We start from the raw sequence: 21,865 nt of genomic DNA, 5'->3' as shown, positions 1-21,865 counted from the left end.
GAGATAGCGCAGGAACTATTAACTGCCATCTGCAATATGTGGACATATTATTTTTGTCTACATTGGAGATTGTTTGCTGTTTATGGCTTTGTTTTGCACTGAAGATATAATTTACTGGCAGAGCTTGATGTCTTTGTTTGGCTGATTAAATTGTCGAAAAAATCAGTCAAGTTGTTTTCCTTGTAGGTGAACAAAAGCCACTACTGTGATAGTTGAAAAAAAATCACCTTGTATGGATGACTTCCTCTCATCCCCATTTAGGTAACACAAGCAAAGGAGATTTCCATAGGCTGGTATTCCGAATGAAACTATATACATCAAACTCCCCTCTCCTTCTCACTAACCTTACCCTTCACGGGTGATAAATTCTTCGCCCACATTGTGTTTGCTATTTACAGCATCCTCTAAACATGTGTGCCTTTTCACCTGTCCTCAGTAAGAATCCTGAATAAAATCCACCTCTTTAAAAAAGAATTTGGCAATCTTTTTTCAATCTTTCCTTGCTTGCTATCATATCTGTGTTTCATACCTGCTACGGTATTCCTTAGATTGTTTCCAATATTGTCGATCCTGCATTAATACAAATTATTCATAGAATAGTTTGTTATTTTGCCATTAACCACAGAAGATTATCTTCTATATACTGCTTGTTGTGACAGCAAACATACATTTGCACAGATAGGCAAACATGGAGAAAATTAATTCCAGTCAGAATCATGTTCTAACTTTTTTTTGTCTAATGCCCTTTTTTAAAATGGTATATAATCCAGCTTAACATATTTCATTATCAGTATCTGTCCTCTAGAAGGAATTCACATTTAGATGTGAGATTGTTGACAGCTGTTTTCCAAAACTTGCATTTCTGCCATCAATGATGTGACAAACAAATGTATTTTTCCAATTAGTTACAAGTGGATCTGCATTCCTACAACCCAGTAAGGTCAGTACTTTGAAAACAGGCAATACAAATACATTACAGCTACTATTCCTGCTCTTGAGCACAATGCTCTAATATAGAGTCATATTAAAAATGTGCAGATGTTCACATTTCAGGTTGTTGCCATGGCAAATCAACATAGTTATTGATGGGTGCCAATGTAACTGCTGTTGCTGTCACCAAAACTTCTGGAAGCCCCCAACTACCAATGACCATGTACTCTGTCATCAATCAATCTCCAGGCCATCCTTCTCCTAGGCAGGGGTCTGGGTAGCTACCAAAGGAACATCACCCTTCATTCTCTCAGCTACCATTGGGACATCACCCTTAGTTCTCTCAGCTACCAGTTGGATATCACCCTTAGTTTTTTGATTAAGTTAGATTCCATACAGTGTGGAAACAGGCCCTACAGCCCAACAAGTCCAAACCGACCCTCCAAAGTAACCCACCCAGACCCATTCCCCTCTGACTAATGCACCTAACACTATGGGCAACTTAATATGGCCAATTCTGAAAATGTGTTGCTGGTTAAAGCACAGCAGGTCAGGCAGCATCCAAGGAACAGGAAATTCGACGTTTTGGGCTGGAGCCCTTCATCAGGGGTGAAGGGCTCCGGCCCGAAACGTCGAATTTCCTGTTCCTTGGATGCTGCCTGACCTGCTGTGCTTTAACCAGCAACACATTTTCAGCTCTGATCTCCAGCATCTGCAGACCTCACTTTTTAATATGGCCAATTCACCTACCCACACATCTTTGGACTGGGAGGAAACCAGAGCACCTGGAGGAAACTCACGCAGACATGGGGAGAATGTGCAAACTCCACACAGACGGTCACCCAAGGCTAGAATCGAACCTGGGACCCTGGTGCTGTGAGGCAGCAGTGGTAACCACTGAGCCCCCTGCCACCCTTAGTTCTCTCAACTATCAATAGGACATCACCCTTAGTTCTCTCAGCTACCAGTGGGTCATTACCCTTAGTTCTCTCTCTCTGCATGCAATTCTGTTGTCTCTTCTCCTAAAAGGAGAGAAAGCAGATGGTCATTTGTGGGAAAAACAGCCTATGTAGAGAGCTGGTGGAGGGCTAATATTTGTGGAAGGTGACTGCGAGACATGGGTATGAGGTGGCACTCACAATAAGGCTGTGCATCAATATCAGTTGTTCATGGGGGAAATGTGAAAAGGTGAACTTGAGAGAGAGAATTGAGTAACACTGCACATTTATTGGTGCAGGGTATGGTATGCAGGAAAAATCCAGAAAGGTCAGAGAGTTGCAGAGTGTGACTAGCACCTGAAAGTTGGATACCAGTCACACTTCCTGCAATCACGTAACTATTGAAGAATAGCTGGTTGTTTTATGAGATAGGCCCCTTCCTTCCCCCTTCCTGTTCATTTTGACACCAATTTCCTGGGAGCTCCCACTTCTCACAGCAGGAACACCAAGGAAGAGTCTGAGACTGTGGAGAAGGGCCTGAGAGAGAGGCAGTGTAGAACAAGGGTGCAGATGATTAAGGGGTGGTCCTACAATGTTGCCTTGCATTTTTGGCAGAATCCTGAGAAATCAATCTGGATTGCAGCCATTCTGACCCCTATCATCATTCAGTTAACTCAGAATCTTTCTGTTGAGAGATGTGAGTGATCATTGTCACCTCACGTTGGGAAGCATAAGGCTAAAGTCTTGGTAAAATCTGCTTCTCTGAAGAGCTAATCCCAGATCCACTGCCACCTCTCCTCGTGTGAACAAATTGGTTTGGTGATATTTCTATTTTGCTTGGCTTCACATCTGACTCATGTGTGACCAGTTTAACCACCTCACCTTTTCCCATTGTAAAAATCTCATCTACAGACCATCATCTATGCACTGCTCCTAGTCCCAGCCCTCACTAAAGATCATCCAGATCAGATGAGGAACAATAGACTTGACTTTCCATTCTAGCATGATCCTAGTGGTCACATTCAGTCATTTGCAACGTCTCCCTGTGTGTTCCAATGGTCTGTTTGCATTGCAGCAAGTGACTGGGACAATTTCTTTAGGATTGCAGGACCAACATTGGTTCAAACAACATCAGTACAACAGTAATTTTAATCCACACTTACATAATGGGGGTGTGTGCCTGGTGTTCCTTTACTGATTTGCTTACCTTTGATTTTTAGTCAGAGTGCTTTTGGTTTATTAATCACAGTAAAAGTCTAAAAATGTGAAATTGTGTTTGATCATTCTTTTAGCTAAACATTGAATGTTCAAAGTTTTTGAAAACTATTGATCTCTACAGGAATTGGCACAACAAGTAATAAAAAAAAATCAAATATGGATGCAGGCGTCAGATTCCAGCATGTTTTTGACATTAAAAGTCTGTAAGCCCATAAGATATAGGAGCAGTATTATGTATTTGGTCCATCACGTTTGCTCTGTCACTCAAGCATTATTGCTATATTTCTCAATCCCATTCTCCTGCTTTCTCCACCTTAACCCTTGACCCCTTACTATTCAAAACCTTATCTTCCTCTGACGTAAAGACACTCAACACCAATGAAAGCTCTGGAACTTTTTCTATCACTAGAGTGTTCATGTGCAAGAAACTGCAAACTTACAAGGTAGCAGTCAGGCTCATTGACAGCATCAGCTTGATTGCAGAAGAGAAGAAAATTGCAGCAAGCATTTTAATGACAGAAGGAAATGCAAGTCTAGCTTGGCTTAAAATGAATAAATAGTTGAGATAATTGGAACTGATTCACAGGTATACATTATTATGCGTAGGTTCAGTTGCAACCGCCCACTTCCATGTTTATCGGTGTCATTACACTCTTCATTGATATCGCATTGCTGCATTCAATATATTGTGTGATTAAAATATACTGCAGAATTACTGCTATTATCACTTTCAGGTTGCATTATCATTGCCATCACCTGTCACTCCATTGAAACTATGATAGCCCAGCAAACATTGTCGTGAGACAACACCATATATGGTTGATTTGACTAAAATTCCACAACCAGGACTGCGCAATGCTGGCAAGCGAATGATGTATTGGTCAGCAAATTACAAGCTGTATTTCAGGGCCATAGAGTAGTCTAACGCCAAGATGGGAAAGAAATAACATTTATGGTAAATGATAACTAATAGTTACGCAATGTTAGATTTTTAAAAGTCTGTAGGTTCAGCTTGTAACTGCACATGCCTTTGAGAGCTCTGTCATACTATCAAATCCCATTTTTGTGATTAAACGGATTGTAGAACAGTCCTGCATGATGCAGCTGCTGGCCCAGCTGAGGGAAGAGAACTGGGACACTCTCCTGAATGAGGTGTGGAAGTCCTGTCCCCATGTAGTTAACAATCCTCAAATTGTTGCCAGTATCACTGATGATGCATTCACCACCAAGACATCAGCTGGAATGGAAACACCACCATCCTAAAGTTCAGGGCCCTTGAGATTTTCTACTTTTTGTTTTTCAGGCCCTCCATTTTCCTTCTCACTAACTCCTTTATTAAGTAATGCAATACGTAAGTATCATAACCTTCTGAATGAGTTAATGCATTTTTAGGGTTTCCTTTTTTAGATGATTAAGGTAGTGTTGATATATTATTGATTATATTTATAGAATTAGATGTTTTAACTTGGAACCTGCTGAAATTCCCACTCATGATGGTGCTACCATCACTGAATCCCCCACTATCAACATTGACTAGAAACTCAACCGGACAAATCACTTAAACACAGTGGCTACAAAAGCAGGTCAGAAACATGGAATACTGTGGTGAATAACTCACCTCCTGACTCCCCAAAACCTGTCTACCATCTACAAGGCATAAGTCAGGAGTGTGATCGAATACTCCCCATTTGCCTGGATGAGTGCAGCCCCAACAACACTCAAGAAGCTTGACACCGTCCAGGACAAAGCAGCCTGCTTAATTCACACTACATCCACATGCATCCACCCCCTCCACGACTGAAGCTGAGTGGCAGCAGTGTGTACTATCTACAAGATGCAGTGCAGAAATTCACCAAAGATCCTGACACAGCACGTTCCAACCCAATGACCGCTTCCATCTAGAATGACAAGGGCATCAGATATATGGGAGTACCACCACATTAAAGTTTCCTTCTAAGCTACTCACCATCCTGACTAGGAAATATGTTGCACTTTCTTCACTGTCACTCAGTCAAAATGCTGGAATTCCCTCCCCAGTGGTATTGTTAGTCAACCAAAGAAGGTGGACTACAGCAGTTCAAGAAGCTCACCACCATCTTCTCAAGGGCAACTAGGGATGGGCAATAAATGCTGGTCAGCCAGTGATGCCCAGATCCCACAAATGAATAAATGAAAAGAAATGCTTTGAATACCTCTTGACTTTATTATTCCAAAATACTCCTGGCTGATCTCCTATATTCTACTCTCCTTAATCTTGAGATCATTCAAAACTGTGAGCCCAATCAAGCAATATCTTGATTTCAAAATTCTCAAAATACCTTCACCTCTCCTTATTGCTGCAATCTATGCTAGTTCCCCAACCATCCGAGTTGTCTAATTCTGGATTCCTGTGCATCCCCAATATAATGACTCCATCATTCTTGGCTATCCTTTCAGCTGCCTAGACCGTAAGGTCCCCAAATCTCTCTATGTCCTCACCTCACTTTCCTCCATTAAACCTGCCTCCTTAACCAAAGCTTTTGGAAATAACTTATTTGGTTCACTGTCATTCTTTGTTTTATAATGGCCCTGTATATTGTCTTTGGATTGTTTTGTCATGTTAATAATGGTATATAAATGTACATTATTTTGTTGGACTTCACCTATTTAACTCTAAATGGGGCTTTGTGACCAGCTCAGCCGAAAGTTGAAGCCTTTATCACTCTCTCGCTTTTTCCTTGTCAAACTTAGTTTCTGAGTACTAAATGCCAGTCCAGGTTGTTTGAGTAGATCAGGAGGCTGTGGCATAAATTTCTGGAGCACATCAATAAAACTGCCTCATCCCTGTGTTTTTTTTCCAATTCAGTCACGGCTATAGGCATCATTGACGAGGCAAGTGTTTTTTGCCATTAAGAGTCCAGAGCACTGCCATGTGTTTGGAATCACATGTCAGGACAGCAGATTGTTTTTCCTAAGGGCATTAGTGAATGAGATGACCTTTTACGACAGTTGACAATGATTTCATGGCTGCCATTCGGCCAGCTCTAATTTCAAAATTTATTAAATACAGGTTTCACTACCTGCCATGGTGGAGATTAGACCCATGATTAGAGTGGTGCTGGAAATGCACAGCAGGTCAGATAACATCCAAGGAGCAGGAAAATCAACGTTTCGGGCAAAAGACTTTATTCCTGATGAAGGGCTTTTGCCCAAAATATCAATTTTCCTGCTTCTCGGATGTTGCCTGACTTGCGGTGCTTTTCCAGCACCACTCTGATCTAGACTCTGATTTCCAGCATCTATAGTCCTCACTTTTGCCATGATGGGATTTGAGCCCATCTTCCCAGATCATTGGCCTAGAGTTCAGGGGTACTAACCCAATGATTTTACCACCTCCACTTGTGAGAAAACTCCTCTTTCCTTCTCTCTCTTCGCCTTTTAGTTAGGATTGCAAGATCAGCCATGACAAAGCTTGATTTAAGATATCAAAAGAGCTCAACATCTGACATACAATTTGAATATAATAAATAAAATTAAAATAACCAGCTTCTTGTGTGTTATAATGTTTCACTCTTGCGCATTGTTTTCCCTGTTGGAAATGCACCAGTAAAACAATAAGGATTTCTCATTTAGGAGGTTGTGTTTGATTCTATTGTTAAAACTGAAGACACTAGCTACACTAAATGAAAGTGTGAGTTCTGCTGCTATATGAAGTACATGAAGGAACATGGTGCTACTATGCTTGTGCTGCTGAATTGGGCCCCTTTGCTAAGCTGTTCCAATTACTCCCATACCCTCACGACCTGGTATGGCAACTGTACCATTCAAGATCAGAGATGGTTAGAGAGTTGTGAACTTGGTCCGGACAATCACAAAGGCCAACCTCCATCTAATGAATCCATCTACCAGGCTCACTGTTAAGGAAAGGTCACCAGTATTCTCAAAGGTCCATCCAACCCTAGCAATGTTTTTCTACAACCTCTACCATCAGGGAGAAGGTACAGAATCCTGAACACACACACCGGCTGGTTTCAAAACAGTTTCTAGCCTACTGTTGTTAGAATACTGAATGGACTCACAAACTCTTAACATTTGCCGATACCTGTGTTTTTGTTTTGGCCGCTGTTTACCTATTATTTCCTATCTATTCTACTTAACTTTTGTGATCTGCCTGTATTGCTCACAAGGCAAAGCTTTTTACTGTGCCTTGGTACACGTGACAATTAATTCAATTCAATTCAATCACTGTCAATTCTCTCAATTGGAAAATAGTTTAGATGCAATTTATGATTAAGGTAGGGTCTGGTGTGGACTTGGGAAATTCCGTCCTGTATCACTCACTACAAAAGAGGAAGGGTATAGATTGTTTCTAGTCCAGGTCCAAAAAGTTTGTTCTTTCATCGGTCCCCCTTGAGTTGAAGTTTCACTGACTGAGACCGTTCAAGTATATATTAACTGGCTCCCCCATGCATTTTGACCCCTGCTGCATACCTCTCCAGGTGGTTGTTGGATAACATTTTGGATGAATTTTCTGAGAAATTTAAACATTTTTCACAAATTTGTATTCAGAAGGCAATGAGCATTTGTCATTTCATTTGAAGCATTTTGCACATTCAGTATCTGAAAATGACATGAAAGCACAATCGATTTGTATCAGATTATTTTAAAAGCCAGTAACTTCAGGTTAATGATAAAATTGATAAGATTTCATTCTTCACAAAGAGTACAAATAGAGTGCTATCTGGGAAGCAGTATTGGCTACTGACTGGGAATTTAAATAAAAACAATCAATATATGCAGCATGAAGCACCGGCAATCAATAATTGAAATGTGTAAAATTAGGAATTAAATGTAGCAGAGTTTGCAGGTAACAAAATCTAAATAAATTCTTGAGTGTAATTTTATTTGGATCATTTATCAGCTCTTACAAGATGGAATTGGTCTTCATATTTGTTTTAGAGTTACATTTAATGACTCAAGGAGGAAAAGAAAAGCTTGTGTAGCATCTTTCACAACACTTGAAAGTACATTCCAGCATTACACTGTTGTGATGTGGAAAACCCAGTCACCCATTGTTCACAGCAAATTACCACAAATCTTGATATGAAAAATACTTTGAATGAAGGATACTTATTGCCCAGTACCAAGCAATGGTTTACATTCATCTAAGCAGGCCTTGGTTTAATGGCTCAGTCAAATGTCAGCACTCTACTTTCATGTAGCAATGCTATTACTGTTCAGTTCTTAACCTCATTTTTTTTTCCCTGACAGCTTTAAGGTTCTTTCTATAATGGGGTGTCACAAACATATGTTCTTTGCTCAAATTGTGGGTAAACCATTGCCTTATAAAAGTGCATCACTATCTCACCCTATTTATAAACTCTACGATTCTATTAAATTCATAAATACATTCTGCTACAAGTGTTGAGTTTCTACATTTTATAATTTTTTTATATGCAATTTGTGTATATTTGTAGCCAAGTTCCCAGATTATATAAAGCTAGTAAGTGCACATTTTGAATCCAAAAATGCTGTTCAGGAGACAGACAGACCCCAGTTGTCAGCTTTAATATCCAATGTACTGGTTGAAGTTTGTGCAAACTCTTGTTTATGAACAAAATTTGGCAGACTAGTAAACTACTTCATCCAAAACCTATTATCACAATAGGAACATTGGAGTCAATTTCCAGCGTTGCAATTGTAAATGATGGACACCTAACTAAACTCCTTAGACTCCTTATGGAATGGAATTATTTTCATTCACTGGCTACTTAACACATTTTTGTTTCTGGACCTTGCTCTCCCAGTTAATAGACTAATTGATATCGCTGTTATTTTTAAACGCTTTGTTTCTTTAAATCGTAGCATTTGCCTTCTGTTGTATTATGCAATGGTCCAAGATGACACCTCTTTTATTTGTTATGGAAAACCTGATAAAGATCAGGCTGTCCGAATGTATTTACGTTTGTAGAAGTTGAGCATCTATTCCATGATTCAGGAGAGGTATAAATGGTCATGAACTCCAGTGTCATACTTACATAAATTTAGTTATATAAATGTTTTAAAGATGACAGTTGCAGCAATTAGTGAGTCATCTGTGACAGCCCTTTGATGAATGTGAAAAATGCACATTAAAGTTTAACAACTTTGTAAAAGCATTGTAGTAATGCCATTTTACTAGTTGTAGATTATTTCAGCATAACTTACACTTTGTTTCTTGTCCTGGAATACCCAGCTTTGTTGGGCAGGATATGTCTGATTGCACTTTGCTAAAACAACTGCTCTCCTTGGGTATCAATTTAGGCAGAGGAGTCTGAGGAGGACAGAGGAGACACTTTAGGAATGTCCTCTAAGCATCCCTGAAGAAATCAAACACCCAAGCTGACTATTAGACTATTAGTGTCAGTGGGAGAAAGTGAGGACTGCAGATGCTGGAGATCAGAGACGTTCAGTGGTGAGGGAACTTCTAGAAATATTATTTGCCATAGAATTAATGGTTTCATGGGAAAATGTGGATTGATTCAGAAGAGTCAGCATGGAATTTGCTAGACTTTTTTGGAAGACATAATAGAAAGGATAGATGTAGTGTGCATTGACTTGTAAAAGGCATTTGATTACAATGCTCTCAACAGATATGCAAAGAATGTTAGCAGTCATACAATAAAAGGGACAGCAGTAACATACATAGTAAATTGGTTGGGCACTAGGATCTAGAAAGTAATGGTTACTGGATATTTTGGGGCTAGAATTGGTTGGTAGTGGAATTCCCCAAAGGTCGATATTTGAACCCTTACATTTTCTCAATCTTGGTGTGCAGGGCATAATTTCAAAATTTGTAGATGGAACAAACTTGGGAGGATTGTAAAATGTGAGGGAGATAGGTTGAGACTTCAAAAAAACATTGACCAATTGATAGAGTGGGTGGATTGATGCAGATGAAGCTTAATGCGGAAAAGTATAAGGTTGATGATGCACTTTGGCACAAAAAAACTTGGAGAGACCGTATAAAATAAAGGACTCAAAGGGTTTACAGGAGCAGAAACAGCTGGGTGTATATGTGCATGAATCTTGAAAGTAGCAGGACAGGGAAACAGAACTATTGATAAAGGATACAGCATTCTAGACTCCAAAATGGGGACAGAGAGTACAAGATCAGGATGGTTGAAATGAATTTACATAAGACACTGGTTGGACTGCACCTGGAGTGTTGTGTACAGTTCTGAGCATTGTGTTATAGTGAATGAACTGGAGGCAATAAAGAAGAGGTTTATGAGAATGGCTTAAAGGATGAGATGCTTCAGTAATGAAGGTAGATTGGAAACATGTGGATTATTTTCTTGCAGCAATGATTAAGAGAAGATATAGAGTCATAGAGATGTATAGCATGGAAACAGACCCTTCAGTCCAACCCGTCCATGCCAACCAGATACCCCAACCTAATCTAGTCAATTTTCAAAATCATGAGGGAGCTGGTCAGGATAGATAAGAATCTGATGTTGTCCCTGTTCCTAAGCAGATCAAGGATCAGAGTGCACAGTTTTAAAATATTTTCCAGAAGAAGCAAATGTGAAATGAGAAGAATGTTTTTACATAGCAAATAGTATTATCTGGAGATGTGGTGGAGACACGTTCAATTGAAGCATTCAAGAAGGCAATGGATGGTTATTTAAGTAGAAAGAATGTGCAGGGTGACAGGGAAGAGGCAGGAGACTGGCACTAAGCCAAAATGCTTAGAGTCAACACAAATACAATGGGCTGAATGGCCTCCTTCTGAACCAAAGCATTTGTGTGATTCTGTAAAATGGAGAAGATCTGTTCAGGAAAGTGCTAAATATGTAAAGATATTGTGTTGAGAGTATTCAGAGGCAAAGTTGAAGATTTGGAGAAAATGCACAAACCTCAAATACCACAACTGCCCAGCCCTTGCAGCTCCACCTGTATCTGCACACCTGCAGACCACGTGAGATTTATTAGCCATCTCCAAATCCATTGAATTTGGGTGGAAATAAGTCACCCTTGATTCCTCATAACTGCCTTGGAGAGATCAGCCTAGAATTTAGAAGGGTGAGGGGAGATCTGATTGAAACTTACAGAATATTGAGCAGCCTGGATAGAGTTGGCATGGAGAAGATGTTTCCTATAGTAGGAGAAACTAGGTCCTGAGGGCACAACCTCAGAGTGAAGGGATGACAGTTTACAACTGAGAAGAGGAGGAATTTCTTCAATCAGAGCGTGGTGAATCTGGAACTCATTGCCATAGAAGGCTGTGGAGGCCAAGTCATTGAGTGTATTTAAGAGGAGATAGTAATGGAATAAAGGGTTAGGGGAGAAGGCAGGAGAATGGGGTTGAAAAACATCTTAACCATGATCGAATGTTGGTGTGGACTCAATGGACTTAATTCTGCTCCAATATCTTACGGACATCTGATGTATTTGTGAAGCTGGAAAGCATGAAAATCACTTCAGTATTGAATGAATAAATTTTATTTACAGTTGACACTGAGAATTTACAGCCTTCTTGAGCTAAGTTTTTATCTGACACTCCATGATGATGAAATCTATATTTGAAATCTATGTAGATTTTGGAAGTGGACCAATGGGCTGAGAAGTAATAAATGGAGTTTAATTTAGATAAATGCAAGGTTCTCCATTTTGGGAAAGCAAATCTTAGCAGGACTTATACTCTTAATAGTAAGGTCCTAGAGAATGTTGCTGAACAAAGAGACCTTGAAGTGCAGGTTCATAGCTCCTTGAAAGTGGAGTTGCAGGTAGATAGGATAGTGAAGAAGATGTATGAAATGCTTTCCTTTATTGGTCAGAGTATTGAGTACATGAGTTGGAAGGTCATGTTGTGGTTGTACAGGACATTGGTTATACTTTTGCAATATTGTATGCAAACCTGGTCTCCTTCTTTTCAGAAGGACATTCTGAAACTTGAAAGGGTTCAGAAAAGATTTACAAGGATGTTGCCGGGCTTGGAGGATTTGAGCTATAGGGAGAGGTTGAATAGGCTAGGGCTGTTTTCCCTGGAGTGTCGGAGACTGAGGGGCGACCTTATAGAGGTCTATAAAATCTTGAGGAGCATGGATAGGATAAAGAGATAAAGTCTGTTCCTTGGGGGTGGGGGGATGTTGGGAGGGTTGTCCAGAACTAGAGGGCATAGGTTTAGGGTGAGAGTGGAAAGATATAAAAGAGACCTAAGGAGCAACTTTTTCACACAGAGGATGGTACGTGTATGGAATGAGTTACCAGAGGATGTGATGGAGGCTCCTACGATTGCAGCATTTAAAATGTATCTGGATTGGTATATGAACAGGTAGGGCTTGGAGGGATATGGGCTAGATGCTGCGACGTGGGACTACATTAGGTTGGGATATCTGGTCGGCATGGAAGACTCTGTTTCCATGCTGTACATCTCTATGACTCTATGACTCTAAGTTGCTCTAATACAGTGTAAAAATTATTTTAATCTGATAAATAATTAAAGTAAAATTAGAACATGAATTCCTTTGGTATCCATTATGGGGTGTGACCATTGGTACCATCTGAGATGCCTTTGGGTACATTCACTGCCATCAATCCGACATTTTACTGTTAGTCTAAGTTACTGGGCAAGTGGTGATGGATGCTCAAATGCAATGAAGTTAGAGACCATCATCAACATGGTAGTCTGGTGTTCCATGATGGGGTCATGGTCCAGGGGCAGATAGGAGGTGGATTAAATTTAAAACAGCTTACGTTGCTGTCACTACACATAATCCCTTCTTTCCTGTAAAAGGTTACACACAGCATGAAGCACTAAGTAGCAAGGGAAAGTCAGAGACCAGTGCACCCATGTTTCTTCTTAAGAGAGTTTGTGCAGGACATCAAAGATAGGAATCTGTGGCGGGGAAGTTAAGGATCATAATGAGCTCCACGGTCAAAGCACTGTCCACACTGTTTCTAGTAGAAGCTGCTGTTCAGCAAAACTTAGTGACATGAAATCAGATTAACATGAATTATCTAAGCTGTTTGTGTCAATTATTAGTTGACCAAAAATTAAATGCTTTGTGCATACGTATGCCTCAAATTTCAGGCATCTTACTTAAAATACCAAAAGCAGAAAAAAAAATTTTAAAAAGGCTTTGTTTAATTCTAGTTTCTTCTGACTAAGACTGAGTACTTACAATCTAGAAATTTCACTTACCAACTAGTCTTGGGTGAGCTAAAGCATTTAGACTTGGTGATTTTACAGGCATAGGCTAAGCCTGAACACTATTGCAGCCTAATAGTATTAAATAGTATAAGATGTGGGACAGTAGAAAGCTGCATGTCTTTTGATTTACGTATGAGTAAAACCATCCAAGGTCCACTAGTATTGTTACGTTGCTTGATACTAATGCAGATATTTTCTGTGTTCTTTTTGTAGGTGCAGATATTGTCCAGTGGCTACTGAAGAATCTGAACATTGAAGATCAAGGTACAATTACTGAGATTCAAACTGGTAAATCCATGCACAATCTGATAACTTCAAAATAAGATTTCACAGAATGATGAAGTGGTTAAAGTAATTTCATGTTGCTTTTTTTAAGTACTACAAAACAACATAATAAAATTAAATAGAATTTCACTAACAGCATCTAGATCTGGAAACAGTGGGGACAGTGTTATGGCTGTGAAGCTTATACTTTCTGTATCATAGGTTCCCAACGTTTATAGTCCGACAGGTTTTTTTGGAAGCACTAGCTTTCAGAGCACTGCTGGGCACACTGGGCTTTGACTTTCCCTTGCTACTTGCTTCAGGTTGTGTGCAATCTTTTTCAGGAAAGAAGGGATTATGTTCGGACAGCGCTGTGAGCTGTTTTGAACGTGTGCCTCGTCATGATTCAAAATTGCAGATTTTATTTGTAGAATGAGAGCTGGAGGCAAATGGAAGTTGGCAAAGTGTTGAGAATAATGCAGAGTATGTGACTGGAAGATAAATTCAGCTTAGTCTTCGCAGGCCATCGGTGTGCTCTTTCCTTGGAGAGTGACATCTGGAGGTAGTTCAACTTGTAGGTCTCACAAAAGGGGAGAGGTTGAAGAAGGAGAGAACTTCTTTCCTTTCTCTCCAAGGATCCCAAGGAGAAATTGAAATCTGTTCACAGAAATCTGTCCAACGTCTGTCACAGGCGTGTTGCATTGTCCCAGTGAGCCTCAGCATAAGCTCAAAGAACAACATCTCATTTTCCTCTTGGGGACCCTGCAGTGTCCAGGGATCAATGCTTCTTGAGCCGGATTCCATCCTTCCATGTTTTCTACCCACCCCCATACCCGGTACTGTCATGACATAGGTTGCTTTCAGTACAACTAACCAATTCCCTCTCACTCTTAGTCCTATTATTCCATGATATGGATTGCTTTCAGCAGAGCCTTCCCATTCTCTTGTACTTTCAGCTCTCATTATTACTTATTTAGCTTCTCTTCTACCCTGGCTTACTATTAGTAATTCCCTCATCTGCTCCCCCTTTTATCTGTCTCTGTCTCTGTCTCTGTCTCTGTCTCTGTCTCTCTCTCTCTCTCTCTCTCTCCCCCTCGACTCTGTGTCTGCAATCTGCTCACTTCAACTCCCGCTCCCCCACCTCCAAATTTTTCTTTGCTGTTAGCAATCCTGATGAAGGATCACTTGACTTAAATCATTAACTCCGCTTTCTCCTCACAGATGCTGCCAGACCTGCTGAGTTCCTCCAGCAATGTCTGTTTTCATTCTGAGAACTGGCTATGACTGTCTCCTCAGTGAACCAGCTGATTTTCCACTTTCTCTGCAGGGCCTCATTATGATCACTGCCTGGGAACTTTGTTTAAAATCAGCTTAAAATCCAACAGGTTTATTTCAAACTGCAAGTTTTCAGAGTGCTGTTCCTTCATCAGGTAACATTCTGCCTGATGAAGTAGCAGCGCTCCGAAAGCTTGTACTTCCAAATAAACCTATTAGACTATAACCTGGTGTTGTATAATTTTTAACCTTGTCCACCTCAGTCCAACACCAGCACCTCCACATCACGATAAATTTGTGATCAGTGTTGTTCTTCTGTATGAATGTCTCCACGTGGGACAGGTAGTACTGCACAGTTCCACTACTTGGAGTGTTCGGCAGCAATGTGTCTTGATCCATTCTTTGTGACATGAGAGACAGGTCAAAGCTTGGAGTACAGTGACACTTGGTGTCTGCGTACTGAGGGCCTGCATATAGTTGGATACAGCTGAGACCAACAGTGGCCATTGAGATGCTGTGATGGTTGGTATGCTTCTTCCTCCTCTTTCAAGAGGTTTTTGCATAATGTCCCTGTGATCATGATCCATTTGCAATCTACAGTTAAAAAGGAAGAAAGCTCAGGTTACCTTTATGATGCAGGAGTGAGGAATGGCCAAGACCTGCACCATATGCAGCAACACTGCGAGCACCTTGCACCTATGACCAAGTTCTTACTCACAATGGAGAGAGGGTTATCGCTCCCAAACGTAGTCTCTGTTTCACCAGAGCTACTCGCTTTTTCTACTTTTCAACACATGCACTACTTTTTCTGAACTACGTAGCCAAGACCTTCAGGTATTGCGACCAGACATGAAGGGGACAAATCAGTCAGCTCACTTCACAAAGAACATGGCTTCAGTCTTGCCATAATTTACTTTGGCTATTGAGGCCTGATCAAAGTAATTGATGAGGCTCATCAGCCTGTGCGCTGGACAGCAGGTCTGAGCAGAAGTTGCTGATGTCTCTGTACAGGAAAGCTTTCACCTGAATGCCTCCACTGGCTGAGATTGTCACCCCTCATAAACGCACCCTTCCTGATGGACTCCACCGAGAGTACTGTGCAATCACTAAAAGGACAGGGGAGAGAGGACAGCAGTAACTGACTGCAGGTTCAATTGGAAACCTCTCCACTTTCCAGCCACTGTTGTTCTGATGTTTGTGCAGAACAGTCAGATCCAATTGTACATTCTCTCCAGAATTCATTTTTCATGCCGCATCCATCATGTTGATGCGTGACATTCTGTTAAAGGCCTTCTCCTGATCCAGGCTGATCAGGCAGTTGTCCCTGCCAATGTCATGCTCAGAGAGAACTGTATCACTGAGGAGTGTGAAGTTCTCAGATCCTGCAGCCAGGGACAGTGCCAGTTTGGTTCGGGCATACCAGAGTCTCTAAAGTTGCAGTAGAGTACCTGGTTCCCCTTTGTAACGTTAGCATTCTATTTTCTTTAGCTACCTTAAGCCTACCTGCCATAGTACATCTCCCCTTTGAGAGATATTGACTGGCTATAACTGAGAGCAGAAGAGCCTGACCTCCCCCAGTGCCTACACAGCCCCACACTCTCCTCAAAACAAGTAATAGCCAATAAAAAGCATGTTTGTTGTTGTCTGATTGATGCCCAAGCCCCAGCACAACTTGCACATGCCCTTGCATCCAGCAGAGCAGGTAGTAACAGTGCACATTTGGCCCTCCATACACATCATCAGGCACAATCGAATTTCTAGACCTTTACATATTGACTTCACTCATTCTCCTTTCTGGACAGAAAGTGAGCTGAATTATGCTAACAATCTGGGTTGACATTTCAGTCCAGGCAAAGGACAACAATTCACTAAAGGTTGCGTCTTCCTGTACATGAGAAGCCACACCAAGATTCGCTTGCAGACCTCAGGCAGACATTAATAATACAGTGACATTATTTGACGGAGTAATTTGTGTGCCCTTGCCAATACTCCTCCCTGAGCAAGTATAAAATAAGATTGATTGGGCTGCCATCTCGTGGTTGTTTATGGGATGACCCAGATGCAGAGGTGCTGCTGTGTTTATCCATCCACATAATACCAACTGCTGCACTTCAGAAAATAATTCAAAGTCTGAAGTGCTCTTCAAACTGATAAGGCATTTTATAAATGCATGTATCTCAGTATTATTATTAGAAACCTCTTATCTTAGCTGCCACATATACCTAATGAAATGAATTATGGTAAGAGTTCTGTTCTTAACGTGCGTTTCCCTAGTAACAGGTTGTTTAAATACTGTACTTAATGTAGCTTGGCTGATAAGCATTGTTTTGTTGCAATATCAGAAAAACACCAACACTGCAAAAAATCAGCAAGAAGAATGTGTCTGCTGGGTCCAATGGAGTAGCTCATGGTTCAGTGGTGGGGCAGCACAGTGGCTCATTGGTGGGATGGCTCAATGGCTCTGTGGTGAGACGGCACAATAGCTCAGTTGTGGGATGGCACAGTGGCTCAGTGGTGGGATGGCACAGTGGCTCATTGATGGGACGGCACAGTGGCTCAGTGTTGGGGCGGTACAGTGGCTCATTTGTGGGGCGGCATGGTGGCTCAGTGGTGGGGTAGCGTGGTGGCTCAGTGATGGGGCAGCATGGTGGCTCAGTGGTGGGGCAGCACAGTAGCTCAGTGGTGGGGTAGCTCAATGGTTCAGTGTTGGGGCAGCAAATTGGCTCATTGGTGGAGCAGCATGGTGGTTCAGTGATTGGGCAGTACGGTGGCTCAGTGGTGGGGCAGCATGGTGGCTCAGTGATGGGGCAGCATGGTGGCTCAGTGGTAGGGCAGCACGGTGGTTCAGTGGTGGGGCAGCACAGTGGCTCAGTGGTGGGGGGCACAGTGGTTCAGTGGTGGGGCACAGTGGTTCAGTGGTGGGACAGCATGGTAGTTCAGTGGTGGGAGGGCACGGTGGCTCAGTGGTGGGGCAGCACGGTGGCTCAGTGGTGGGGGGCACAGTGGTTCAGTGGTGGGGCAGCACAGTGGTTCAGTGGTGGGGGGCACAGTGGTTCAGTGGTGGGGCAGCATGGTGGTTCAGTGGTGGGGCAGCATGGTAGTTCAGTGGTGGGAGGGCACGGTGGCTCAGTGGTGGGGCAGCACGGTGGCTCAGTGGTGGGGGGCACAGTGGTTCAGTGGTGGGGCAGCATGGTGGCTCAGTGGTGGGCCGGCATGGTGGCTCAGTGGTGGGGCAGCATTATTGCTCAGTGGTGGGGTGGCATGGGGTTTCAGTGGTAGGGCAGCACAGTGGATCATTGGTAGGGCTGCACAGTGGCTCAGTGGTGGGGCAGCATGGTGGCTCAGTGGTGGGGTAGCACGGTGGCTCAGTGTGGGGCAGCATGGTGGTTCAGTGGTGGGGTGGCACAGTGGCTCAGTGGTAGGGCAGCATGGTGGCTCAGTGGTGGGGCAGCACAGTGGCACAGTGGTGGGGCAGCACGGTGGCTCAGTGGTGGGGAAGCACGGTCACTCAGTGGTGGGATGGCACAGTGGCTCAGTGGTGGGATGGTACGGTGGCTCAGTGGTAGGGTGACATGGTGGCTCACAGCGCTATGGACCTGGGTTCAATTCTAGCCTCAGACTACTATCTGTATGAAGTTTGTACATTTTCCCCATGTTTGTGCGGGTTTCTTCCGGGTGCTCTGGTTTCCTCCCACAATTCAAAGATGGGCAGGTTAGGTAAATTGGTCAGGCTAAATTGCCCATAGTGTTCAGGGATGTGTAGGTACATTAGTCAGGGGCAATGTTGTGTAACAGGGTAGGGGAATTGGTCTGGGTGAGATACCTGTTGGAGAGTCGTTGTGGACCTGTTGGACCAAATGGCCTGTTTCCACACCATAGGGATTCTATGGCTCCATGAAAGACTTTGAGAAACCTCCAGAGTTTCCCGTTTGGAGCTTGAGTTAAGTATTTCAGAAATCTTTTCCAAAGGTATCTTTTGGTAAAATAGAGTACACTATACAGAGTATTGTGACACACCTCTTAAGTATTTTGTAGGATTAACATATTAATGAAGTTAGAATCCACAAAGCTTCCACACTTAAATAAAGACAAAATACCACAGAAGCTGCAAATCTAAAACAAACAGATTGCTAGAGAAGCTCAGTAGGTCTGGCAATGTCATTGAAGAGAGAAACACTGTTAGTGATTGACGTCTAGTATGACTGCTTCAGATCACTGAAAGGACACTATAATTTGCTCATATAATTTATACAGTTCTGAAAAAGGGTCAGTGGACTCAAAATGTTAACTCTGTTTTCTGTCCACAGATGCTGCCAGATCTGGTGAGTTTCTCCAGCAATTTCTGTTATTGTTTGTTTCAGATCGCCAGTATCTGCAGTTCTTTGTTCTAATTTATGCATATGTTGTGTTTAAAACATCATGGAATTATATTATTCCTACCATGTATGGTACTCCATTTAATCATATCAAAGGCTTATTTATAGAACCTTCAAACATTTCAGAAATATTGCACATAGAGTCATAGAGATGTATAGCATAGAAACAGATCCTTCGTTCCAACTCATCCATACTGACTAGCTATCCTAAGTTAATCTAGTCCCATTTGCTAGCATCCAGCCCATATCCCTCCAAACCCTTCCTATTCATATACCTATCCAGATGCCTTTTAATTGTTGCAATTGTACCAGCCTCCACCACTTCCTCTGCCAACTCATTCCATATATGCATCACTTTCTGCATAAAAAAGTTGTCCCCAGGTCCCTTTTAAATCTTTTACCCTCTCACCGTAAATCTATGCCTTCTAGTTCACCCACTCCAGAGAAAGGACCTTGTCTATTTACCCTACACATTCTTCTTTATGATTTTATAAACCTCTATAAGGTCACCCTTGAGTCTCCAATGCTCCAAAAAAAAACAGCCCCAGTCTATTCAGCCTCTCCCGACAGATCAAACCCTCAAACCCTGACAATATTCTTGTAAATCTTTTCTAAACCCTTTCAAGTTTCGCAACATGCTTCCAATAGGAAGATCAGAATCGCACACAATATTCCAAAAGTGGCCTAATCGACATCCTGTACAATTGCAACATGACCTACCAACTTCTGTACTCAATGCACTAACCAATAAAGGAATGCAATCCAAAAGCCTCCTTCACTATCCTATCTTCCTGCGACTCCACTTTCAAGGAGCTATGAACCTGCACTCCAAGATCTCCAAGGTCATATACACCAAACTACTTTGAAGTATGTTAGCTGTTACTCAGTAGAAAAAAATGGAGCATCCAAACAGTAAAGAAATGATGAACCAATCAATGTTATGTTTGGTGGTGTTGCTTTCAGAAGGATAGTTTGTCAGAATCACAGAACTTCTTGCAGTTCTTTAAATAGTCACAAGGAGGTTACTGTCTTTTCAATCAATAGATAGAAAAGAGAAACTGTGCTTGAAATTTAATCAAAGGACAGGGTTTCCATCCCAAGATTAAGGCAGGAATGAAGGTAGATGGCACATAATTTGCCATCCACCAGCTGCATTGGCTGGTGAGCTAAATTTCTGGCATTATGCCTCCCCTGAACTATGTTTATAGAAATACAAAATCCTATCCCAAAGCTCAAATTTCTGTTGAAACACTCTAATAGTTTCAGCATAAAAATAGTGAAGCCACTGGGACATTGAAATGATGCTGTATGATGTCAGCAGTCGAAATCTTTTGAAGAGAAGGGATAATATAACTATTTTAAATATATCATTACTTCTGATAAAATAGTGACCACACCAGTTATACAAAATTCACAGCACAGAAGTAATCCATTTGATTTGACTGGCCTTTGCTGGCGTTACTGCTGTATATTAACATAATTTTCAATTGCTTTCAAATCTTCGATTGCTTTCCCTGTGCATACTTAGTCAGCTTCCACTTGAATGCATCTCTGCTCTTTGCTGCAGTATTTCATGAGGTAGCAAGTGCCATTTTCAAACCACACTCTGGATGAAGAGGTTTCCCCTCCATTACTCTCTGGATTTGTTAGTGGCCATTCAACATTTAGGACCCCTAGATTTAGATTCCTTCAGAAGTGAAGACTATTTTTCAATGTCTATCCCATCAAAAACCTTTAATATTTTTCTAGATCCCTTTCAGGCTAAAACCTCAGTGTTTTCATTTTTAGAGCAGAGTTTCAGTCTTGCCTGACAGATGTAAATATTCTTGCGTAGTTTCTGTAAATGTTTTAATGTGCCACCTCCAATGCCTTTTAGATGAAGTAATTAATGTGAATGTATTGGTGTTGTACTCTTTGTTTAAATTCCGTTGCCTGGAAAGAAATGTTAGATAATTGTCATTTCAGACAGAAAAAAATCAGCAAACCTTAGAAACCAGCCTTGCTCTCCAGCTCTTAAATTATGGAATATTTCAGTTGTCCAGGATAGCCAGCATCATCAAACCATTGGAAATTGGGAGAATAAATTGCCAACATCAGTCTTTCCTGATGGGATAAAAATCTGGTAATGAAAGTATTCAAATATCATTGTGGGAGGTACACCCTTTGCACCTATATATATGGGTACTATCTTCAAGCTTGCCTGTGAATGTATATGAAATATCCAAAATATTCTTCCATTAGACAGCACCTTGGCGTTTGGGGCCCAGCTCAATACAGCATCATGGTTAGATTTCAGAATGACAGTCGAACTCATGCTGTGTTTTTATCAGGCACTTTCTTGAGGTCAGGGAGCCTAAAACAAATCTGGAAATAGTGGAAAGTTGCTGAAGACAAAAAAAAATGTATGTTATAATGAGAGAAACTAAGAAAGTACCCTTCATAACCAAGTTAAATGAAAGACCATAATGACAGTCGAAGCTTTGAATTCCGGTGAGGTCACAGCAGTGATAAAGACTCCACTCTTTTGATAAATACTCAATGATAAAGAGAAACTCCAGCAATCATTTGTATCATACCTGGTCTGTAGTCTATCGAACAGATTGGATCATTCTGTTGAATGAATTACTCCCAGCCCCAAAGCTACCGTTTGAAAAAAAACATACAAAAAAAACACCATGGAAAGAAGTCTG

At 41.5% G+C, this 21,865-nt stretch overlaps 1 protein-coding gene across 1 annotated transcript in view; it reads left to right on the top strand.

Annotated features, from left to right (window-relative positions):
• LOC132819354 (regulator of G-protein signaling 7) overlaps positions 1 to 21,865 on the top strand; it is a 453,401-nt gene that overhangs the window by 247,906 nt on the left and 183,630 nt on the right. Inside the window, exon 3 of the mRNA XM_060830815.1 lies at positions 13,474 to 13,524. Within this exon, the coding sequence (XP_060686798.1) occupies positions 13,474 to 13,524 (51 nt within the window). The remainder of the gene's footprint in view (positions 1 to 13,473; positions 13,525 to 21,865) is intronic.

This window comes from Hemiscyllium ocellatum, chromosome 10 (genome assembly GCF_020745735.1).
Source record: "Hemiscyllium ocellatum isolate sHemOce1 chromosome 10, sHemOce1.pat.X.cur, whole genome shotgun sequence".
Classification (NCBI taxonomy): domain Eukaryota; kingdom Metazoa; phylum Chordata; class Chondrichthyes; order Orectolobiformes; family Hemiscylliidae; genus Hemiscyllium; species Hemiscyllium ocellatum.
Note: the sequence above shows the minus strand (reverse complement) of the source record. Positions and strands in the feature narration are given on the sequence as shown.